This window comes from Rousettus aegyptiacus, unplaced genomic scaffold, assembly GCF_014176215.1.
Source record: "Rousettus aegyptiacus isolate mRouAeg1 unplaced genomic scaffold, mRouAeg1.p scaffold_m13_p_8, whole genome shotgun sequence".
Lineage (NCBI taxonomy): Eukaryota > Metazoa > Chordata > Mammalia > Chiroptera > Pteropodidae > Rousettus > Rousettus aegyptiacus.
Window position 1 is genome coordinate 71,923,668 of NW_023416311.1, and position 23,178 is coordinate 71,946,845.

At 37.7% G+C, this 23,178-nt stretch overlaps 1 protein-coding gene across 1 annotated transcript in view; it reads right to left on the reverse strand.

The window, feature by feature from the left end:
* Positions 1-13,992: 13,992 nt before the first annotated feature.
* Positions 13,993-23,178, reverse strand: part of MCCC2 (methylcrotonoyl-CoA carboxylase 2) — a 51,910-nt gene continuing 42,724 nt past the window's right edge. Inside the window, exons 14-17 of the mRNA XM_016122202.2 lie at positions 21,251-21,407; positions 20,449-20,563; positions 18,573-18,658; positions 13,993-15,951 (exon numbers count right to left, since the gene is read on the reverse strand). Coding sequence (XP_015977688.2) covers positions 15,834-15,951; positions 18,573-18,658; positions 20,449-20,563; positions 21,251-21,407 — 476 coding nt within the window. The 3' untranslated portion in view covers positions 13,993-15,833. The remainder of the gene's footprint in view (positions 15,952-18,572; positions 18,659-20,448; positions 20,564-21,250; positions 21,408-23,178) is intronic.

Consider the following 23,178-nt stretch of genomic DNA (forward strand, 5'->3'; position numbering starts at 1 on the left):
CCCTTTTTTCTAAATGGCTTGTTTTAAACCAAAATATATAACGATAGAAACCAAGGGGATTTGTGAGAAACATATCTATGGATATTGTTATTAATTTATTGTCTTTTGTTAGTGATTGAAATCACAGCAGACTTCTGGATAAGACATAGTCTACAAAGAAGACAAGGGAGAAAGGGGAGGGAGGAGGAAAATGGTTAGACTTCACACAGTTGGGTCACACCAACAGAACAAAATGCCTGTAAGCTGTGTTCCTTCCTTCAAATGCTTCATTAAAAAGCATGATTTGTTTTTCTTTGCCTTTAATCACATTTTGAGGCAAGTTTCTACCTTCCCCTCTGCTTCAGTTAGCTAGCTAACTCCAAGGTTATTCAGAACAGCTTCCTTAATAATGTCAGGCACACACAGAAAAGGATATGGCTGTAAGGTTAGAGGTTCAGGCTGTTCCTGACCATAACTGACCTGCCTGGAGTGGGGTGTCTGGCTGTCCCAGGCCGCCACCATCTTGAAGGAGGGAGGGACCCACTCAGTGGGAAGGCCTGCTCTATTCCCTGTTGTCTGTGTGTGTGTCTCTCCAGCCACTTCAGAGACTTGGGGTAAGATTAGGACTAGGATAGGAATGAGCCAAAGCAATGCCCCAAATTTTCACAGGCTGAGTCTACTCCCCTTCTTCCTCTACAATCATATTGAAATATTCTTCTTGTGTCTCATGAAACCGTAATGGTGCAGCATTTTCTGGACACCATGCTGAGCCTTACCAGCATTACCTGGCAACTCTATGGAGTTGACATTGTCATTTGCACCTTTACCCAGATGAGGAAAAGGAGGCATAGAGTGGCACTGCAAACTCAGGGAAGCTGGCTCCAGAGCCCATGACCAAGGACACAGTTCTGCCAGCAGAGCACCGCAGGCGGTGTCTGGGCATACCAGGTAGAATAATGAGGAGTAAGAAGGCCAGGGACTTGGGACAGAGCAGGGGACTAAAGGCCACAGAAAAGGCCCTCTGGGCCTCAAGAGGCATATACAAGACCCAACTTTAGGGCTACGAGCTGGGTCCTCAGAGGCCTGAAGAAGAGGAAATAAATTTTCAAAATTTTGGAGGGGGTGCTGGGGTGCGGGGACCCTGCTGAAAGTTAAGAAAGGTTGGCTTGAGGAAAATTGTTGAGTCTGTCTCTGGAAATGAACTTTAGATGGTTCTCTCTCCCGGGCACTGGACTTGCTTACAGCACATCAGGACATTCTGCTGTTGCTCCAGCCCCACCACCAGTGAAGCCCTCTTTTCTTTTCTCCTGTCTGCTTGTTTCTTTCTCCTTCTCTACAATTCTTCGCTAATTTGACATTTTGAAATATTCCACCACTTGTCTAAAACTTAGTCACATCATCCAATAATTCCTTGAGCTCCTTGATACACAGACAATTAAATAGTTCTCGGCTCAGTAATAATACTATGTCAGACTAAAAAAGAAATAATGTTTCATATCTGTTTGTCCCCACAAATCACTACACTTTTAATCCTGCAACAAATGTCTACGATTAAGTGTTCATTGAATGAATAAAATTAATTTTTTTTCTAATAAACCCTAATTCCTGGAGCAACAAAAACTGTTTACGCTGACAACACTCCAGTGATTTTTTTCCCCTGTTGGTCTCACATGTATCACATTCAGCTAAAAGCTCACAGTAGATTTATTTATGGAGTGAGGAGACTTTTAATGTCTCCCCTATGAAAGGCCCTCTAGACGACTGCTACCTCTCAAAGACAGTGTTCATCTCTGGGAATTTTTCCATTAGCCATGGATCATCACCACTTTCGACATTTATTAAATTTGTCTCTACATATGACTCTGTAAGTGAGAGAAGCATAACGTAGTGTTTTGGCATTAAGCAGGCCTGGGTTCAATTCCAGCCCAGCAATTCTATTCTGCCACATGTGCATAATGAACCATGTACACGGATAAATATTACAGCATTGTTTTTAACAGAAAAACAGAAAACCTAAATGTCCCTCCCTAAGGAAATGCATTGATACAATGTAATATTATACAAGAATTAAAAGAAGTGATCTAGATATACACAATAGCTCACATTTATTAAGTGCTTACAATGGAATAACTGGACAAGTTTCTGTTCTACAATTTCAAGTCCACCCCCATGCAGCAATGTTGGTAATACTTGCTTGAAAGCACAAAAGGGATTCAGTAGAGTTCTATATCTCCACAATAAATAAACAATTCAACATCTTAGTCTTAGGGATGAACAGCCAGGGGCATCTTTAATAACAGCAGCAACACAAACGGCAGTTAACTGAGCACTTCCTTTGTCAGGCACTGTCCCAAGAGCTTTACATGTTTCAACTCAGTTTATGCTCCCAACAACCTAATAAAGCCTATTAGAACCCACGTTTCACAGATAAAGAAATTAAACACAAAGAAGATGGGGAATTTGCCAAGGTCACTCAACTGGCAATGGTAGGACTGGAATTCGACCCAGGCAGCCTGACTCTAGGTCCCGTCATCCTAACCACTTAGCTGTCTGTTTCTCTATTGGAATAAAAATGGATAGATGTCAAAATAAAATGAGTAGGAAAAGAGGAGAGTGCAGAATTTTATATAAAATATTGTTTATGGAAACTTTATAAACACATATGTATTCTAATAATACTGTGCATTAGCTATTAATATATAAATGTATTATGTAAAAATATTTTTAAGTGGACTGGAAGAAGCTACACCTGGCTCCTGAGAGTGGTTCATTAGGGAAAGAGAGGGAAATAAGATATGGGGAAGGAGAGAAAAGATTAAATGTCTCTTTTATCTCTTGAAGATTTCCTCAACTTCAATGAGTATATGAGGTCAATATTCTACCTTTTTGGTTTTCCCAATACTTTTATAAAATGTGCACATTTTCTCCCTATTACTTATATATGCAAAGCCCAGAATTCAGAACCATGCTTTAATTTTAATCCTATCAATTAATATTTGCATTATTAGGAGAGCACTTAAATAACATTAACTTTTAAACAAATTTTATTAAGCTATGCATAGTAACAGTGCGAAAAGATTAGAAGAAAAAACCAAATAGGTTAAAACAAATTTTACTTTCTTATAATAAAAGTGATGCAGGTTCATTTTAGAAACTTTAGAGAATTCCAATATGAAAAGAGAAGACACTGAACTGATATGCCACTGTTTTCGTTCCCATATTTATTATTCCAGAGATTTTCTACGATTAAATATACACATATAACTTTAACACAAAAATGACATCATTGTATTATATAGCCATTTCTATAAACTATTTTCCACTTACTATATAGCAAATGTCTTTAAATCTATTTTTACATTAAACGCTTGCATACATTTCATTCTATAAATGTATATATTTAACTATTATTTGCCCTGTCCCACACAAAAAAAATAAAAATAAAAAGAAGGCTAAATAAAGACATTTTCAGAGACAAGAAAGCCAGGCAAATTTGCTGCTAGCTGACCTACACTACTCCTTTAAAAATGTTAAAGGAAGTTCTTAGGACTGAAGGAACATCATCAGATGGTAAATATGTGGACAAATAACTCTTTTATTGGTTGTTTTACATTTCTACAAAAGATAATTTACAATTTAAAGCAAAAATTATTAACAATGTATTATGGGTTTTATAAAATGTAAAATTAAAAGGTATGACAATAATAGCACAAATGATGGCAGGGACAATGGAAGCAATCTGTTGTGAGATTCTTACACTATTCATGAAGTGATATAATATTATTTGAAAAAAAAATGTGTTAAGATGCCCATTGCAACCCCTAGAGCAACTACTAAATAATTAAAACAAAAAATATGAAATAAGATGATAAACACATGATTCAAAGCAACAGTGGAATTTAAGAAAAGGAAGGATGTTTCACTGAAAGATGTAGGCTGATTTCACTATTTTCACTTGCTGCTCTCCCGGAAATAAAAACGTCCTCTAACAACTGGACTCTAATTCCTTAATCCCACCTTTCAATTCAGAATTTGCAAGCAACCACTTGAGCAAATACCTAAGAAAATTGGACATAAACAAATAGCCCAGAGGGACCCACGGAGAGAAATAAACTAGATGAACTCCAGATATTCTTGTCATAAACCCATGGCCTAAACAGAGAAGCTTGGAATCTGAAGCTTTGACATTAATCACCTGTATTTCAGTTTTAACAATAGCATCACCACTGAAGAAATATTTTTAGATTCACTTCCTAATACAGTTTGATGTATAATAACTAAAGTGGAACCATGCTGGCATTTCCAATATCGAGAGATCGGTTTTTCTAAGGTTCAGTTTCTTTTGGCATCTTTGTGTCCACAGAGACGAACACACAGTGACTTGGGCTTGAACGAGCCTTTCAGGAAACATTCAGCTTTGGGTGCCAAATATATATCAGAGCTCTGGTGACAGAAATCAAACAGACTTTCTGAATCATCCCATCCTGTTGCCTGGACCCAGGCACAGCACTGTGTCTCTGACAAGTCCTCTTACTTAGTGAGGCAAGCCAGTGGCTACAGGGATCTTGGAGCTGGAATTTTTTAAATAGTCCTTGAATCTCAAAATATGTATTTATCTTTCTAGACTCACCTTAGACTTCCTTCGTGGCTTTGGGCAAGCCACCTGACCTCCTGAAATCTTGTATCAGTCACCTGGTAGTTATTATATTAATAATACCTAATGCTTAGGGCTTAGTATGTGCCTTCTGTGGACTCTAATAACAACATATATTTACACACACATATACATATATATTATAGATAAATAAAATAATATATATTCACTTAATCCTTATGACATATAATGAAACTGAGGCTGAGAGAATTTGAGTAACCTGCCCCTAAATTACAAAACCAAGTTCAGAATGCTTGACAGTCATTCAAGTTTGGAGTTTCCCGAAAGTTGACCCTGAGACAAAGACTTGTTTATAGGTAGTTTATTTGGGAGGTAATCCCCCCAAAGCATGGAGTGGACAAAGTAAGATGGGAAAGAAGGTAAGAAAAATCCAATAAAGTACATGTTGATATGAAGGTTACTGCTGTGAGCAGCTGGGACTGGATCCCAGTACGGATGTAGAACAGACCTCAGAGCAACAGAGTCCATCCCTCCCTGGTAGAGGGTTGTCCCTGGGGCACTAAATCTACTGCCCTATATGCTGAGCAAAGCTCTCCTGGGAGAAAGCCTTCATGCAGAGAGAGGCAGGTACCTGAGAAAGGAAATTGCCAGTATCTACAGGAACTGGAACTGTGGCAGGAGCAAAGCCAGGCTGTGGGGATGTGGTTCCAGGCATCGAAAGATTCTGCTCTGATAGGCTCCAGACCCGATGAATGATACGTGTGAAGGATAGCAGGATGAAACAGGAATTTACTGGAAATTAGCTGAAACTCAGCTCACCAAACCAATTCACACTTTCCCAGAACCCCACGCATGGTAGTCTGCAGCCAGATGATTACTCTTCTCTTACTCCGTTATTCACCCGAAATTGAAAGATCACAAAGTAAAAGGGTGGAAATACCACACTCAACTATGTTTCCTCCAAAATCCAAAACAGCCTACCAAGTATGCCTTCCTTTATTGGTAGAAAATGAAAGGTATAAAAACGTGTCTTTCACCTTACAGAAACCTCACAAAAAGACCCCTAAATGGTCATAGGCTCTATGTCCCACCCCTGTGGTTCACATATGTCTTATTAAGGTATCTTAAGTAGGCAGCATGCTACTTCCTGTTCATCAGATCTAATAAACATAGTCATCAAAACAGTGGTCCATTATAATGTTATATGGGATGTCAAAATATCCAAGGTTTTTGTGGACTATTATTATGACAGAGAGCAAGACAGGTGGTATGGTCCTGAAACAAGACTGTATATACACCATACCTGAAAGAGCAAGCAAAACTAAAGTCAAGTTTGTAATCATCTAAGGTCATTCTCCAAGATTCTTCTGCTTTCTGCAAAAGCCAAAAAGGTGAGTCAAATGAAGATGCAGTAAGTATCAGCACCTTACATCTTCTATGTACTCAACAGCACCACGGTAGTTCTTCTATGGTATTAGCTATTTATTCCCATGTCAGACTTTGTGCTTGTCTCTCTAATTATGGATCTAGGGAGATTGGAGTGGGTCTTGAGGGCATAGGCATCTTCTTATAAGATAACTTCCCCAAGATGGTGGAAGCTCACCATGGGTGTGGAAAGTTCCCTCTGACAAGCCTCAATACGATCTTATGCCCCACTTCTCCTGTAGGCCTCCGACTCACTCTTGTTTTTACATTTTATCCCATGGTCATTAAACTCCAGGCATTCACCCTCTTTGGTTTTTAGTGGAAGATTTTTTCCTCTAATCATCCATATTGTGTCTCAGTGCATTATGGGGCCATACGTAAGTCCTTATATCCCAAAGCAATAATAAAACTCAGAGTGACTTGGGGATTCAAAATTCTCGGCTTCATCTGATCCCATCAGATATCCCCATTGCAAGTCTGTAAAGTCTCATTCTTTCTTAGTCAATGTCCTAACTTTCACAGGAGAGACATGATAATGCTGTGAATTCAGTTAAATTCTGTGTTTCATTTTTAGCAAGATTGGCTCTGTGGCTATAAAAAATAAGATAATTTTAGGGATGCCATAGAAGCTCTCTGGTTCTCAGTAACTAGAGCTGAAAATTTGAAAGTCTACTCTTGACATTTTCTTTCTCTACATGCTCCAAAGTGCCCAGAAGGATCCATCTCAGGCTGTTGTCCTTTGTAGTCATCATTACTGCCACAATGGTCAAGTGCAGCAGCCTCCCCCAAAGATGCTTGCTTCAGTAGATGCTTCATCACCATTAACCACATGTGATAGTTTAGAAATTGAATGTGCCACCAAACAGATTTTGACATCAAACTTCCAACAACAAAAGCAAAAGCATTTGGATTTCATGGCTTTTTGAATTTTGAAACTTTAGACTAAAGATTATGAACCTGTGGTAATATAACCATATCAAGGGGAGAAGAAAATAGCTGTGTAAGTCAGCTAAAATTTTGATTTATTATATCAAGAATTAAATAATTTCTAGAGCTGAAAAGCTATATATATATATATATCACCAAAAGAACAAAATAGAAACGGTTAAAAGCAGTTGCCTCTGTGGATAAAGAATGGACAAGAAAGGTGGATCAGGGGACTGTTATGAGCCTATCTGTTCTATTTATCTTTTTAACTATTGGTAAGTATTATTTGATTTTTTTTTTTAATTTTAAAGAATTTAAGCCAGGCCCAGAACACTCAAGGTTAACAAGAAAAGATATTTAAATTTTATCCCTAAGTGATAGGGAGCCAAAACGAGTATTTAAGCAAGAGAATGGCATGATCAAAAAATGTTTTTAAGGAAGGTCCGGGAGGTCTGCAATTGAAGAATGTACTGCATGGTCTCACTTATATGTGGAATCTAAAATTGTCAAACTCATCAATACTGAAAGCAGAATGGTGGTTACCAGGGACTGAGTGGTGGGGAAATAGAGAGATTTTGGTCAGAGGGTATAAATTTTCATTTAGAAGATGAATACATGCTGGAGACCAAATGTATAGAATTGTGACTTTAGTCAATAATAATGTACTGCCTTACAGCATCCCTGACATCCAGGCTTCTCTTTAATCTTCTACACCTTCCCCTCATTCTGCCATCTCAACTTACAAATGACAGACCTCCAGATCTTGGAAATACCTTTTCCAAGTATATTACATCTATTGCTGGTCCTCTCTTGAAGCTAAATATCCACTTCCTTCAATATTTTCCTGATCACATTGTTCATATCAGTGGCACCCAAACTAAGATGTGCATTAAAATCACCTGAAAATACCCAGGGGTAGATCCCAGGAATCTGTGTTTTTTTCATAGTTCCTAAGTATAGCCAAGGAGACTTCTCAGGCCTCAGAAACACCTCCCTGCATGTCTTCCTCTAGTTCAATAATATTCTTTATAAAATATGGCTTATAGCACTGAAGACAATAATCAGACTAAAGTATAGGGATTATTATAGCCCATGATTAGGACATTCTTTAAATTAGTGCAGCCTAGAATGTGGCTAGCCTAGCTCTTATAGAGTCCCATCACACTTTAACCTATATCAACCTTCTGATCACCAAAATTCCAGGGTCTTTTTTTTTTCCATATGAACTGCTACAAAGCCAGATTTCCCTAGTTCTGTACATAAATCTTCATTTTCTTGAATTTAGATGTAGAACTCTGTACTTATTACTCTTAAATTTCCTGTTGTTTTGAACCCTTAATTTCTCCTGCCAAGAGTTCTGAATCTTTATTCCATCCTCTATTGGAAGGTAGTGAGTGGACTGGGAAAAATTGGGCTCTTGAATCAGATGTACATGGGTAAAATCAGATTTATTTGAGACAAATGGCTCAAATGCCTATGTAGAAGACCCTGTAACTTACAAGGTCGGCTTAGTGCCTGGCAAGAAGTATTGTGCAATACAACATTTGTTGGATAAATTAATGAAATAATGACTAATGGCAGTGATAACCAGGAACACTGAGTAGGAGGTTTTTGATATTCACTCAAGTGAGATTAGCTGGAAATCTGATTTAGGCTAGTTCAGGGACTTAAAAAAAAAAAAAAAGACGATTTGGGGAGGAATATGAGAGGTAGAATCAATAAGATTTGTCAAGCAATTGAATGTCAGGGTAAGGAAGAGGAAAGAATCACAGTGACATCCATGTTTCCGGTGGATGCTGCTGCTGAAAGCAGGACTAACGCACACCACCGCGGCCTATCCCACAGGGTTGCCTAAATGCTCTGGGGAAATAGAAGCACTCTCTATTTCTTGTATGTTTGTTTAACTGAAATAAGACTGACACCTTTAAGAACCTAATTCAATAGTGACATGGATACATTTGACCAAAAAGATCTCCATGAACCTTGAAGACATTATGTCAGGTGAAATAAGCCGGACATAAAAAGTACAAATATTGTATTATCCCACTTACATAAGATACCTAGAATAGGCAAACTCATTGGCGGGGGGGGGGGGTGGCGGGAAGGGAAAAGTGGGGAATTATTGTTTAATGAATACAGAGTTTCAATTGGGGAAGATAATAAAGTTCTGGAGATGGATTGTGATGATGGCTATACATTGTGAATATACGGAACTGAACACTTAAAAATGGTTAAAATGATATATTTTGTTATGTATAGTTTGCCATAATAAGAATATTTAAATGTCATCTTTAATTATCAACCACCTGAGCTGATATATATTTTTTTATCTAGTTATGGTTGGTTGGTAGTGAGGAACTGACAGAAGTCCTAAGAGATTTAAGAACTCTTTAAAATCCACTGAGAAGTTACAACAAAGGCACCAGGGCATAAAGAAATGACTCAGAAAATAATTTAGTGGAAACAAAATGTCAGCTGCCATTATGGCCCATTATGTAAAATACTTCTGTTTTTGCTTGTTTGTTTTTGCTCTGATCTTATTTCTTTCCATCGCCTTGGATGAATCTCATTGGAAACTTTCAGCTCTTGGTAACCACTTTCAGTAGCCAGAAATGAGGAACATACAGAAGTTAAATAAGGTAAACTTTTATCTAGGCCATCAGCTGTCCCTAAAAAATGTATATACAACTTAAGATTTTAAATTCATAGAAGTGTCTCGAAATTACCAATTACTCCATTTTGAAGTCTTCTGATCTAGCCTTATCCTGTGAAATGACTCAGCTTTGGCCTCTCATTGGAATCATCTCAGGGAGCTTTAAAAACTGATACCTGCAACCTACCTTCAAAGAGTATAATTTAGTCATCTGGAGCCCAGCCTAGGCATCAGGATATTTCATAAGCGAAGTTCCTCAGGTGAATCTAGTCTTCAGTGGGGCTATGAATCACTGACCAAGAAGTTAAGATAGATTCACCCTACCCTGAAAATGGGAAGGGAAAGAAAGGGAAATAAATGTGCGATGACCTAACCAAAAATACACAAGAGTGATAACATCACCAAAGCAGAAATCGATCTCAGAATCCTAAAATTTTAGAGCTAGGAAGGAACTTCAAGATCATCTAGAGCAGTCAGGGGTGATCCCTCGACCAGTAACATCAGCTGGAAACATGTTAGAAATAGAGATTGTGGGGCCCACTCCTGACCTATAGAATCAGAACCTGGGATGGAGCCCAACAATCCGTGTTTCAAGAAGCTCTCTAGGCAATTCTGATGCCAGTTGAATTTCAAGAACCATTGTTATAAAGCAGTTTATAGGGAGCCTTAAAAAATATCCTGTTGCTTCTTCCAAAGATTCTGATTGCAGAAGTTTTTTGTTTTGTTGTGTTTTGTTTTGTTTTTTTAACGCCTCGGTTTATTCTAATGTGAAACCAGAGGAGAAAACCACTAATCTAGTCCCACCCTGTATTAAGAGATAAGGAAAGACTAGCCCAAGGTTAGGCAGCTAGCTAGTACCACCACCTAGACAAAAACCAAATCCTTGATTTGAAATTGAGCCCTCTGTCCAGAAAGAAATTCTGGTTCTCTTACTCAGAATGTGAAATCCATTCTGGTTATAGATTTAAATTAAGCTTCAGTTCAAAGACTCTACTGTTTCTTTACTTAAAATGTTTAGCTCTAGGAACTTGATCCTCAAGTTACTTTTCCTCTATCCCTCATAGTGGAAAGAGGCTAGAAGACATGCCATATTAAAATTGAGACAAAGTTAAAAGAAAAACATCAATAGTTCCAAAATAAGAACAGGAGCCTCATGAATATTTGCAAAGTATTAACATTTCAAGAGAATTATGGACAATTTCTTCACCATTCATAAAAGGCCAGCACTGTGGTCTTAAGACTGCCCAAAAGATCACTTAAGGCTATCTAAGAAGTCACTTAGTTTTATCTTCTGTCTCTTGGTATGGCTGTCTTTATTATTCCCAGTGAAAGATTGTCAGATTTTTTAGCCAGGTTTCCAATTAAGAGTAACTTAAAATCTTGCTCAGTGACATATTTCAGTGATCAAAAGGTTGCAATAAATCAAGTTTCCCTTATGACAATTAAAATACTTGATCCATCCTCACTATTGACAGTAGTGTGAAGTCACAGCCTCCTTTGAATGCCCTGTGTACCAGACGGCCAATACCCTCGGTTTACTCTTTTGTCGCCTTTATCTTTTTGACTTTGTTTCAATGTTCCAGTAGTTTCATTTCTGAAGAGTTTTATATAATTCAGGCAGCAGTAAAGCTTTCATTAAGTTTGAAAATACAGAGAAACTTATTTTAATTTTTGACTTGAAGGACATTCTACCAGTTAGTTAGACTATAAGCACTGGAGCCTGACTCTGGCAATTTTCTTTTTAAGATTGTTGGAAAAACGCAGGATGCCAGGATACCTCGGGCTCACAGAAGCTCAGTAAAGAGAGCGCCAGGGAGCCCAGAGCAAGAATGAACGAACAGCCTGTAACAGTGCCCTGGAACAACTTGTGGCCAGTTGTCTTTCATCTTTGTCCCTCTGCTCAAGAGTCAAGCACTGGAGTTAGCCTGGCCGAAGTTCAGTGTGGTGTCCAGCTCTCGGCTGTGGACCAGGGCTCTTTGCTCAACACTCACCAAGACTTCACAGAACAGGGGAGGGGTAGTTCCCAAAAAACGGAGGGTTACTGTGCAGGTGAAAATACTCTCTCAAGTCACTTGGCTCGCTGCTGCTCAAGGACAGGCACAATGCTACACTAATCCCTAATCAATGTATCCCACCCCAAAGCCAGACACAGAGTAGACCTTTAGTAGATATTAGTTCAACTGAATAAAATGAACTCTGACAAAGATGAAGAATGCATCATCCTGGCGAATGGTCTCCACCATCAGTCCTGCCAAGTCATCTGGTGCACACTTATACGTAGAATAAAAAGCCGTTAGCATGCCCTATTTTTTTTTTTCCTCCAGCTTACTTCTAACAAGTAGTTCTGGTCATGTTTCCTCTTCATTAAGTTCTCTTTTAAACATCCACCTTCAAAAACCTTCCATCCCTCTAATTCTCACCCCCTCAGTACACTGGCCCCAGTACTGGTAGAAATAAAGGAAACTCAGGGACGTAGAAAAAGAACTTAGACATCTGAAAAGACAGAAGGAAAACAACTGCTGGGTCAGAGAGGCCGATTTTCCCCTCCCACCTTCCTCAAGTTCGCCTAACTTTTTAGTAGCAGAACTAGGGCTGAACTGGTCTTCTCCCAGTTCTTTCTCCCAGTCCAGGGCTCTTTCCGTGACCATGGTGCCTCCCATGCATTTGTGCTGAGTTTTCACAACTTGTTACTAATGTAACATTATCACTTAGACACAACTAAACAGTTTAACTCCACTGGAAGTTATTTCAGTATATCAAAGAATCAGGGTCATCATTATATCCAGCAATATTTGTAGCATAAAAGTACATTTATAGAGCAGAATTTAGCAACATGCCTTAAAAATCTACATATACTTTGATTCAACACTTCTACTTCTCAGAATTTGTACTAATAAAATAATCAGTTATGTAAAGAAATCATAGGGTATTTACTGCAGCATTAATGATAATAGTGTGAAACCCAAAATAACCTAAATGACCAACAATAGGGAAGTAGGGAAATCAAATAGGGTGGCCATACAATGTGACATCATGCAACATCAAAATTATTATAAAGTATTAAAAGACATGTAACATGTTAATACGTTTACACTACATTGCAGATTACAGAACAACTTTTGCCAAAAAGTTATCTCTGGATGGTGGGATTATGGAAAATTTTTACTTTATTTTCTTTATTCTAATTTTTCTATAAATAACATTGCTGGCTTTTAAATTATAAATAATTTTTAAATAAACTAATTTTTAATTATAGCTGTAGGAATGTGATGAATAGAGCTATGGTTGAAAAAAATGTCAAATATGTTTTCTGTAGAAATCTCTTGGTACAGTAAGTCCTTTGAATGTCATAGATATGTTATCAGAAACTTTGACTCGAAGCAAAGGACTTAAAATGAAACATCGCCAAACTTCTAATAAAGACCCAAAACACTTCTAATATTCAACACTGAAAGAAGTGTGAGCTATCCATACATTTACAAAAGATTAACAAAAACAAGAGATGATTCTTTTCTTACCCACTTATCTAGTTCAGGATCACAGGTGACCAGAGTCAGGTGCCATTCTCTCTCTCTCAGACTGAGACACTGAGACATGCCAATTCACCTGATGCCCACATCTTTCAGACATGGGAAGAAACCCCCAGAGTCTCAGGAGAAAATACACGCAGTGGCTCTTGCCCAGAATCCATTTTTCCCCCATCAGTGTCATAACAAAATGATGCTGAACGAAACAACAAATGACATGACGTAAAACGCCGTCATTTGAGGGACTGCTATATTCCAAAATTCTACCTGTTCATGTCTTATCACTGAATTACACATTAAAAAATGTTTTTCCACCCTACTTCTAACAATTAGTTCTGCTCATGTTTTCTCTCCAGTAAATTCTCTATTAAATCCCCACCTTCTAAAACTTTGTTCTCCCTGAGATACTTCTATTCTATAACAGGAAGGAGTAGCACCTCTGTCAAAGAAAAAACTGCCAGACATACTGGAATGCTGGGTGCTACAGAAAATAAAATTGCCCCTGTACTATGGTAAACTCTTCTCTTGAGTCAATTAAATGGCTCTCTGGAATGCTCATATATGTGTTTGATAACATACTGAAATCCATAAAAGTTACAAAGCAAGCAGGAGGCCTCTAGAAGCTAAAAAACAAACAAACAACAGAAAAAATGGATTTTCCCCTCAAAGGCTCCGGAAGGAATGCGGCCCTGCTGACTGAAGTGGAAACAGTTAAAGTCCCCTTGATGACCGCCTCCGACATTCTTCTAAGAATGCAAATTACATCTGAACTGATATCATCTATTGGTGCACATCTCAAAACACCCTCAAACTAAATTGACTTCTGATACATATGCAAATGCAGCCTAAATGGAACATCACACACAAATGTTTAAAATACTAATTTTATTTTAAAAGCACTTTATATTTGCATTAGCTCAAGTGACCAATTACTTAATTTTAAAATGACATAGACTGACGATATCAATTAAAATATGGATTTTTTAAAATTCATTCAACAAATATTTGAGCACCTACAAGTGCCAAACACTGGAGATACAGGCAAAACAAGAGGATCCCTGCTCTCACAGAGTTTACATTCTAGCAGGAGGACAGTATTGAAGAAATGTTTGTATTTTTTAGAAACATATGAGGCAGAGAAGTAATAGAAGGAATAGATGGCACTTTACAAGAGCACATTGTAGGTGACCTACCCAGCCTGGGGAAGTCACAGAGACAAAAAGGTAAGTGTTTAAGAAGAAGGAAGAGTAGAACAGTTCAAGCAGAAGGAACTTTGTAGACCCTGAGGTGAGAGGACTTTACAAGTTTAAGGAACTAGAAGTTTAGAATGACTAAAGCACCGAGTGTAAAAAGGAGTCAAAGAAATGAGACTGAAGAGATGAAGATCAAGATCACAGAGGGCACTAGGGGCCTGGCAATTCTACAGAGAACCAGTGAAAGATTTGGGTAAGGAAGCAACATGACCAGATGTGTATTTAGAATGGCCATCCTAATTCAAGAGTGATGGAGAAATTATAGTAGTAAGACTGCATGCAAATAGACCACTTCTAATGCCTGTGTTATTTACAGACAAAAATAATTGGGGGAATTCGAGCGATAAGGGCAAAATCAAATGAACCTGCTAACTGAATCTGCAGTTCCTGTAAGATAATCAGTGCAGGTATCCAGTAGACCTGTTAGAGGTGCAGGTCTGAAGCTCAGGGATGAACTGTGTTAAGAATTGCTGACATAAGAATCATCCACATTTAGATGGCAACAGAAGCCATAAGAAGGGCTGAAATGGCTCAGCAAGACTAAATCAAACCATGAGAAATACGTACATTTAAGAATATGATGTGCTAGGAGCTGGGAGAGAAGGAATGGGGAGTTAGTGTTTAGTAACAGTTTTAGTTTGGGAGGCTGAAAAGTTCTGGAGATGGATGGTGGTGATGATTGCACGACAGCGTAAATGTACTTACTGACACAGAACTGTGCACTTAAAAATGACTGAAATGGGAAGTGTTGTTATGTATATTTACCACAATTTTTTTAAAAAGATACTTTTGTGTTATTTGTATCTTTTAGAATAAGAATGTATTCATTATTACTAATGAAAAATCAGGACAAATGGTGAAGGGGTGAAAGAATCAGCAGAGGAAGAGGGGCCTGCAAAGGAACCTGAACAAGAATGGACAGAGGTTAGTTGAAAACCTAGAATGTTACAACATGGAAGCTAAAAATAGCATTTGTAGGAGGAAGTGTTCAAATGATTTGAATGTACACAGAATTAAGTCAGATAAAGTCAGAAAAGAACCCACTGGTTTCGGCAACATGGAGGTCAATGGTGGCCCTGGAGAGGGCTGCCTGCAGTGGAAGCCAGCAAGGGGTCAGGTGAGGACAGAATGGGTAGGAGACAGAGCCCTGAGAGCAGACAGCAAAAAAGCCTATTATGGGAAGGAGTAGCACGGTGGATGGAGGGAAAATAGGTACTTAAAAATAATAAGTATGTTAAAATATTGTACATAATCAGCAAAACAATCATTTCAGTAGAAATACAACTTTATCTTAATAGTCTTGATAATACTTAGAATTTAAAACTTACAGAACTTTTCATACTACTTGTGGTTTAGAAAGAATAATGGTAGGTATTCTTTTCATTTTATGGGTGGTAAAGCTGAGCCACAGAAAAACCTCTCTAAATGTCCAATGGAGAGTCTTGATATTCCAGTTACATCCTGAAGACAGCAAAGTCAGTCTTCTGGATTGGTGCATTGAGGGCTGCACTAAGACTGAGACCCAAGACCAGTCTGGTATCCACTGGATCAATAATCCCATCATCGCACAGCCTGATAAAAAAACAAAACAAAACACGAGTGAGTAGGAACCCACCCCTAAACTATCATTTATACAATCCCTACCCAGAAGCTCAGAGGGTTTTCCTTCATATAGATATAGATTTACTGATTTGCTTCTGTGTATTATAATCTTGCAGCTGAAACCATATTTAAGAAAAGGGAAAAAGGGAGAAAGAAAAATGAAAAGACTTTCAACCCAGATCCCAACAGAATGTCAAATCAAGTTTATGGCTTTAAGAACAGTTTGCTACAAGAAACCACAAAATAATCCCAAGTTTAAAAATATTTTTACTTATTTGACGAAAAACTTTCCTGTCCCTCTTCTGCCCACACAAACATATAAGTCTAATTGATGTATTCCTGTTAATATGAAGAGCCACATAAATCCAGACAATAGTCTCTACTGCAAAAGGTATATTCCCCCAAATTCCCCCATCTCTTAAGAAACTATTAAAATTATCGAATAGACTTCAGTATACTTTATTAATAAAATACCATCATATGTAGTCCTTTATTTTTTGCTACATTAGGAAATACAAGTAATAGTTTTAAATTGCTTTCAAAAGAAACTTTTAAGTAGAAATTTTAGTTTACTTTTCACTAACAACCTCAAATTTACAAAGAAATATGAATGAGAAATACTGCTTTTTTAAAGGTCATTAGTTAGTGGCAGTCTTGCTTTTTTTAAACAAACTGTCTTCAATATCAATTATTAAACCATACTTAACATTGACAGACCATGAATCAAATCTCTGCTCATAAAACATTCATAATAGGGACCCTGCGGTATCAACAGCCAATTAAAAAAAGGCCACTCATGTAATTTGTAACCAGGTCAATTGATTACAATCCCTTCTGAAGCCTACAGCGGAGTAACACAGCAAAAACAGTGATGCAGAGGTATGGTGGAGGTACTGCTTCATGACAGTCATTAAAAAGACTGCTCCAGATTAGAGGCTTTAATCCAATGCCTAAAAAGTGTAATTATAAAAACTGAGAATAAAACTGGCATGCTACATATGTAACATGTAAAGATTACGAAAAGCACAGGAAGTTACAGTGGCAGACGATGACAGCACTCTCTGAAAAGACAGATCAAGCTATGTGGAAGCCTAAACAGACCAGAGAATTTTTCTGTTAAATTGAGATTTATTAAACCCAAGGAAGGTACCATAAACTGGCTTGAAAATCCTTTCATCTTTGAAAGTTGCTGTCTCCGTGCTACCAATTGTTACAATGGAAGGGTTAAGCATCCACAGATAGTAACAGAAAACTATAATTGTCTTTCAATATTTATTTCCAAAGATAAGTCTATCTGGGCCATTTGTTCTCCTGCTTTAAATATAATCCATTAAAAAAATAATGTAAGTATGAAAATAATAATGGATTCAGTCTTTCTCAAAAAAAAACAGCTTAGCCGGGGCTGAAAAATAAATTGATGGCTCACACAAAGTATGCTATTTTTCAAAGTTTACTATTTCAGCTGTCGTGAGTTTCGGTTAAAATCTTATGTTATAAAAACTGTCGGTGTATTTACAATACATATTTTCTCTTAAACCTTTTGTATGATTTTCTATTTCTTCTTTGCTTCTACTGGCTACCATAAAAAAAGAAACACATGTTTATTTCTCAAATCAGAGGCTATAAAATATTTTGTCCTTAATTCAATGAATCAATGACCCACCTCAACAAAATTGGTTATTAAAAAAGATATTAACAAGAAGAGAAACAGGCTTTTAAAGAATCTCAAATGGTATTATTTGAATTCTGAAACTAGTTATACTCTTGAAAATAAGTATGTTTGGTCTTTGAACATAGGTTCAAAAGACTGAAATGGATCCTAACTTTGATTTTCTTTTCTCCCTCCTCTCCAGTTTGCCTTCACCATTAAATGGCATAAATCACAGCATAGCCTAATTTCAAAAGACAAAAATAGTTATTTCCTCTTTTCCATCTGCCTAAGGGATAAAAGGAACCCATGAAGCTTACTCTTCAGAATGAAGAACATTAAAGTTATTGGAAAAAGAGGTCCAAAAGCACATGCCAGCAAGTTTCCAGCTGGGACAGGTATTGATCATTTATAACTTTATTAAGTGAGATAAGAAACAAACAAAACCAAGAGCTGCACAGGTGTAAGAGGTAATTACTTGATACTGACACAGGGACCTTCACTGTGACTAATGCACGAGCATACTTGTTAACAAGTGCCCAAAAGTATTCAATCAATCAACCAATCTCATGCTTAAAATGAGGTAGAAACAAAATAATCAAAGAGAGGGGGATGCCAGGAATCCATGGGTTTAACAAAAATTATAACAACGAATTCCTGAAAATGACACAGTCAGAATTATAAGTCTTAACTTCCCACCCCCTTGTGGCCCACCTAAAAGAGGAATGGGATAAAGGAAGAGGAGTGAAGGATGGCAGAATCAAACCAACGGTAGGAGGAGGGACTGTGTTTCACAGCAGGCATTCCCATGATAGGGACAACAGTACAAAATTGTCTAAACATTATTTTTAGTTCCAGCCCGACACCCAGATCCCTGTAAAGCTGCTTCCCTGACTGCCAACATGCACCCGTCAAGGAGTTAGTTATTCTCTCTGGCTCCCACCTTGCGCTGGAATAGTAAGGGCTTCCTTCCTCTTCAAACTTCTTAATAATGGGCTCTTTTAAAGCAGCTTCATCAGCACTGGAGAACTGCAAGAAAAGGGGCCACGAGTAAGTCTGTTGCAGTAGAACAGACCACTCAAAAGAACCTCGAGAAAAAAGGAGCAACCGGTATCACGAATAATATCACAACCGCATCTGCACAGAGGTGTATAGATAACAAGTGCTGCTTTAACATACATAATTCTCATCTGAGCTATAAGGATCAAATAGTGCACCCTTCTATCGTCCTTATCAGAGACAACTGAGGCTGTTTAATGTAAGGTTAAAAACAAGGGTATCATGTATTCTAGCAGGGTAAAACATGGATGTGAATTATCCAATATAACAAAAGGGTTAGATTACATTTAGTAGCTTCTGTTTAAAAAAGTGGCAAAGGAGGAAATTTTCAGCCAAAATAGCCAAAATTTTAAACATTTTAAAGCTTAAAAGGGTAAAACCTCAACCACACTTTGAGTAACCTCTTTAATTTCCCAGATAGCTGAGATATTTTTCTCTAATTAAAAATTTAATGGCTTGTCCATGAGTATTGCCAGAAACAAGTGATTATTAACTCAGATGTAAAAACTTGATGCATATTAATTCTAAAACCCTGAAAACTATTTTCAACTTATTTCAAATAAATCCAACCTTCTTTTATCTAGTTTCACAGTTTAATTATCATTCATAAGTCAAGATTTCAGAGAGAACCATTAAAATCCTGTACTTTCATTTCGTATATAGAAAAAGATGAACTTATACATATGTATATCAAATTAATCAAAGAACAATTATTTAACAAGAGATTACCATACTAGGCTAGAGTTTAAAACAAACATATCTCCAAAATATTAGACTCCCCACCCACATACACACACACACACACACACAAGTAAAGCTTTCTTTTTGCTTGGGCTCTAAAGTGAATCTGAACCTTCAATTTAAGTCTGCAAAGTGCCTGCTACTTGGAAAGGATGACTGGGGATGTGAGGCATACGTGAAATGTACTCAGAGAGGCAGGAACCAGCCTCCAGCTTTATATTATTTCCATTCCACAAACTAGGCGATTGACCAGCTGCTACCTAAATGGCAAGACTGAGAGCCTGAGGAGACAGGGCCTCCTCCATTTTCTGTCTTGTTATGATGAAACAGTACACATAACAATTTCAGCAACATACAACATCATTTTAAGACTTGAGGCTTATGCAAATAGTTAAAAGCTATAACCAATAAAAATTAATGCAAAATGTCAGAAGACTAACAGAAACACAAAGGAATTCATTTTAAAAATATGACGTGCTGATGTGCCTTTCATGAAGCTTCCAGAGAGCCCTTTCCATTTTTCTTCATTTATACTTTCACTGTATAATAATGTTAATCTATTCACATTAGATGACTGAGCCTGCCCACTCAAGGTACCCTTAATAAGAATCTAAAAGTAAAATAGAAAAAACAAAATTCTTCTGCTTTAGGTCATAAAATCAAAGAAGTAAATCAGATTTATTTAAAGCTCGCTGACTGCGAATGACTAAGAATCAAACATCTTTATGCCTCAGGCACTTGCAGGCAGTTTCTTGAAGTGTTTTCTTGGGATTCTGAAAATTTTGTAAATTATGGCAAAAAGGTACCTCAAATGAAATGGCTCTTAAAAAGAGAAAAAGAATCCAAATTCCTGAAACAACCTCCAGGTCAGCATCTTCCAAAAAGCCAGGCCCTGCACATTGGACTCCTGACCCATGAAGCCAACGAGCAGTGCACCTCCAATAGGTCTGGGTGCATTGCTCACTGGCTTCAGAGTATCTGAAAGCCAAACTCAGAGACTGAGGAGAAATGGCATTTACCTGTTTCCCTTCCCTTGCTCTTTGGGCCTTTGCTACTGTTGCCAACACAGTGGCTGCCTGCTCTCCTCCCATCACTGAGAGAGTAGCATTTGGCCACAGGTAAAGAAATCTTGGGCTACAGAGGAATAAAAAGAAAGAATGATCAAATTAATTCATTGCACAACACGGGGATTTTCAGAGGCCCATGTTTACTTTTTAAATTAGTGGTTCTTCATTCTAGCTGCACATTACAATCATCTGGGGATTAAGAAAATACACCAATGCCTAGAACCCACCCCAGACTAATCTCCAGAGGTGGTGCCTGAACATGGTTAGGGTTTTTAAGTTCTCCAGGCAATTCAGAGATCTGTTTTGACAAATTGTGTCTTTACATTTTATCTAAATTTACTGGATATAAAAGTATTCAAAGTATCCTCTTATTATGTATGGTCATGTCTATTTTCCATTCCTGATATTGATTATATGTGCTTTCTTGAGCTGGCTACTTGGCTCATTGATTTTCAACCTTACTTCTTTCCCATGATGTATATTTAAGTCTACACACCTTTCTTAAAGCAGGACTTTAGCCATATCACACAAGTTATGATATCTAGTATTTTCATTATCGGCCATTTCAAAATATTTCCTGATTCCTGCTGTGGACTTCTTCCAAGTAGTACCCTTAATATTAAACTTTATTCCACTGCTCTCGATGATACAGACTACAGTAAAACTGATCAAAACTTGTGAATGCCATTCTATATTTTGAATAAACCTGAATTGAAGTATGATTCTTTCAGAGAAAATCATGACAATCACCTACCTAAATGCTCTGCCACACATCGCAAAGTATCCAGCCCCATAAGATGACCCAATAATGACAGTTATCTTAGGTACGTTGGCACAGGATAAGGCACCCACCAACTTGGCGCCATCCTTGGCAATTCCTCCAGCTTCATATTCTGTACCAACCATAAAGCCTATGAGAAAGAACAGACAGAGAGTCTCTGGGGGACAGGATTAATGTGCAGAGGTCAATTCCACCAAGGTATGAGAAGGACATTTTGCCAAATTCTATTTTTCTACAGGTCTCCTATCCTAACCAAATATTTATCTGTGAAATACATCTCCCAAATTTTGCTTTAAAAGATAAAATTTAATCACTTTAGATTTTTTCTTAAAACAGTTTATCTGGATGCCCACACAAAGATCTTCAAACAAGATAAGGATGCAATTTATCTTCAAGAAATTATCTTAAAATAGCCTGGTGATGAAAGAACATGACATGGCAAGCCAAACTGTGAGGGCTTCAGTATTCACTGACCTGGTTTAAAAATACAGACTGTTCCTTCTGAAGTGCTGCTTTAAAATGCTGATGAAATAAGATTAATGTTTCATACAGATGTTAAGAGTCCCTGTCAGTGACTCAATAGCAAGGTAAAAAAAAAAAAATTCATTATCATTAGGGATCTCTTTACTTCTTTAAGTTCCCAGTTCTGTTACAACTGGTCTGCAGCCACACTGGGCCCTCCAGGCCTTGGGCTCCTTCCTCTTCACCTAATAAACACTAAGTCAGGCTTCAAGTGTCTCCCTACTTGACTATCACTGTTCTCGCTTGGCAGATCTCCATCAGTAGACCATCCAAATGAATTCAACCAGTTTTTATAAAGCACGTGTACTTGCTATGGATATAAAAGTAGTGACAGGGTAGCCCTTACCCTTACCAGGCACCACCTGCTTCCTCCAGCTACCCCTCTGAGCAGGGCCATCAGAATAGCTCAGAACTCCTTTATCTACCTTATCTTGACTGCCTATAATATTCTCACAATGGCTATCTCAAATATTGACTAAGCTCTCACCCACCACCCTGTTGCCCCTCTAGTTCCTGCAGATGATTTTGCCTTTAAAACAAAAAAAAAAGACTGAGGCCATCTTACTTCGCTTTTTCTAGTCCTCCTCCTTCCCACCTTAAAAAAAAAAAAAACAAACATAATCATATTCCATTTCTTCCTTTACTCTCATCTCTATGGAAGAAATTAGAGACACTCACAGATTGTCCCTGAGCCCTCTTCTCAGGGCATTCTTATCTCTTCGCATAGCCTTAAATTCTACCTCCATATTCTAATGATATCTGCACTTTCACCTCTGACTAACCTACCTCTCTGTGCTCAAAAATTTTCAACCGCCTATTATATGTATTTCCAAATGGATGTCACACAGGTCCCTCAAATGCAATGTTGCAAATCCAAACTCGACCTATGAATAAAGGAATGAATGAATGAATGAAAAACTAACTAACTAAATTATAACAAAAATGTAGGACTCTTCCCAGCACATATTTTAACTTACTGGTGGTTCATAAATTATGAATCATTGTTAGAAACAAGGCTGCTACACTAGTGAAGCTTCAGAGTAATTTTTATCTGCCCTTTTATGAGGTTTGCCGCAAAGGGCCCTCTCAGGCTTCTGTCTGGATATAACTTCTCGCAAAACTCATCTAACCAAGTATCTTAAACTTAAGATGAAAACGCTTTAGCACCAGTACTATTTATAGCCTTGCTGCCTGTCAAGAGCCAAACTCCTTCTTATGAAGCTTTGCCTGATCCCAACAACTAATTAAGAGCCTCTCCTTCCTTCAAACCTGAGATAACCATGGACGACTTAGAAGACTGCGTAAAAAAGGACATTTTCAGCTACCCTATATATTTGTGTGCCTCCAATATGTCAGGCACCATGCAACATTCAAAGTAT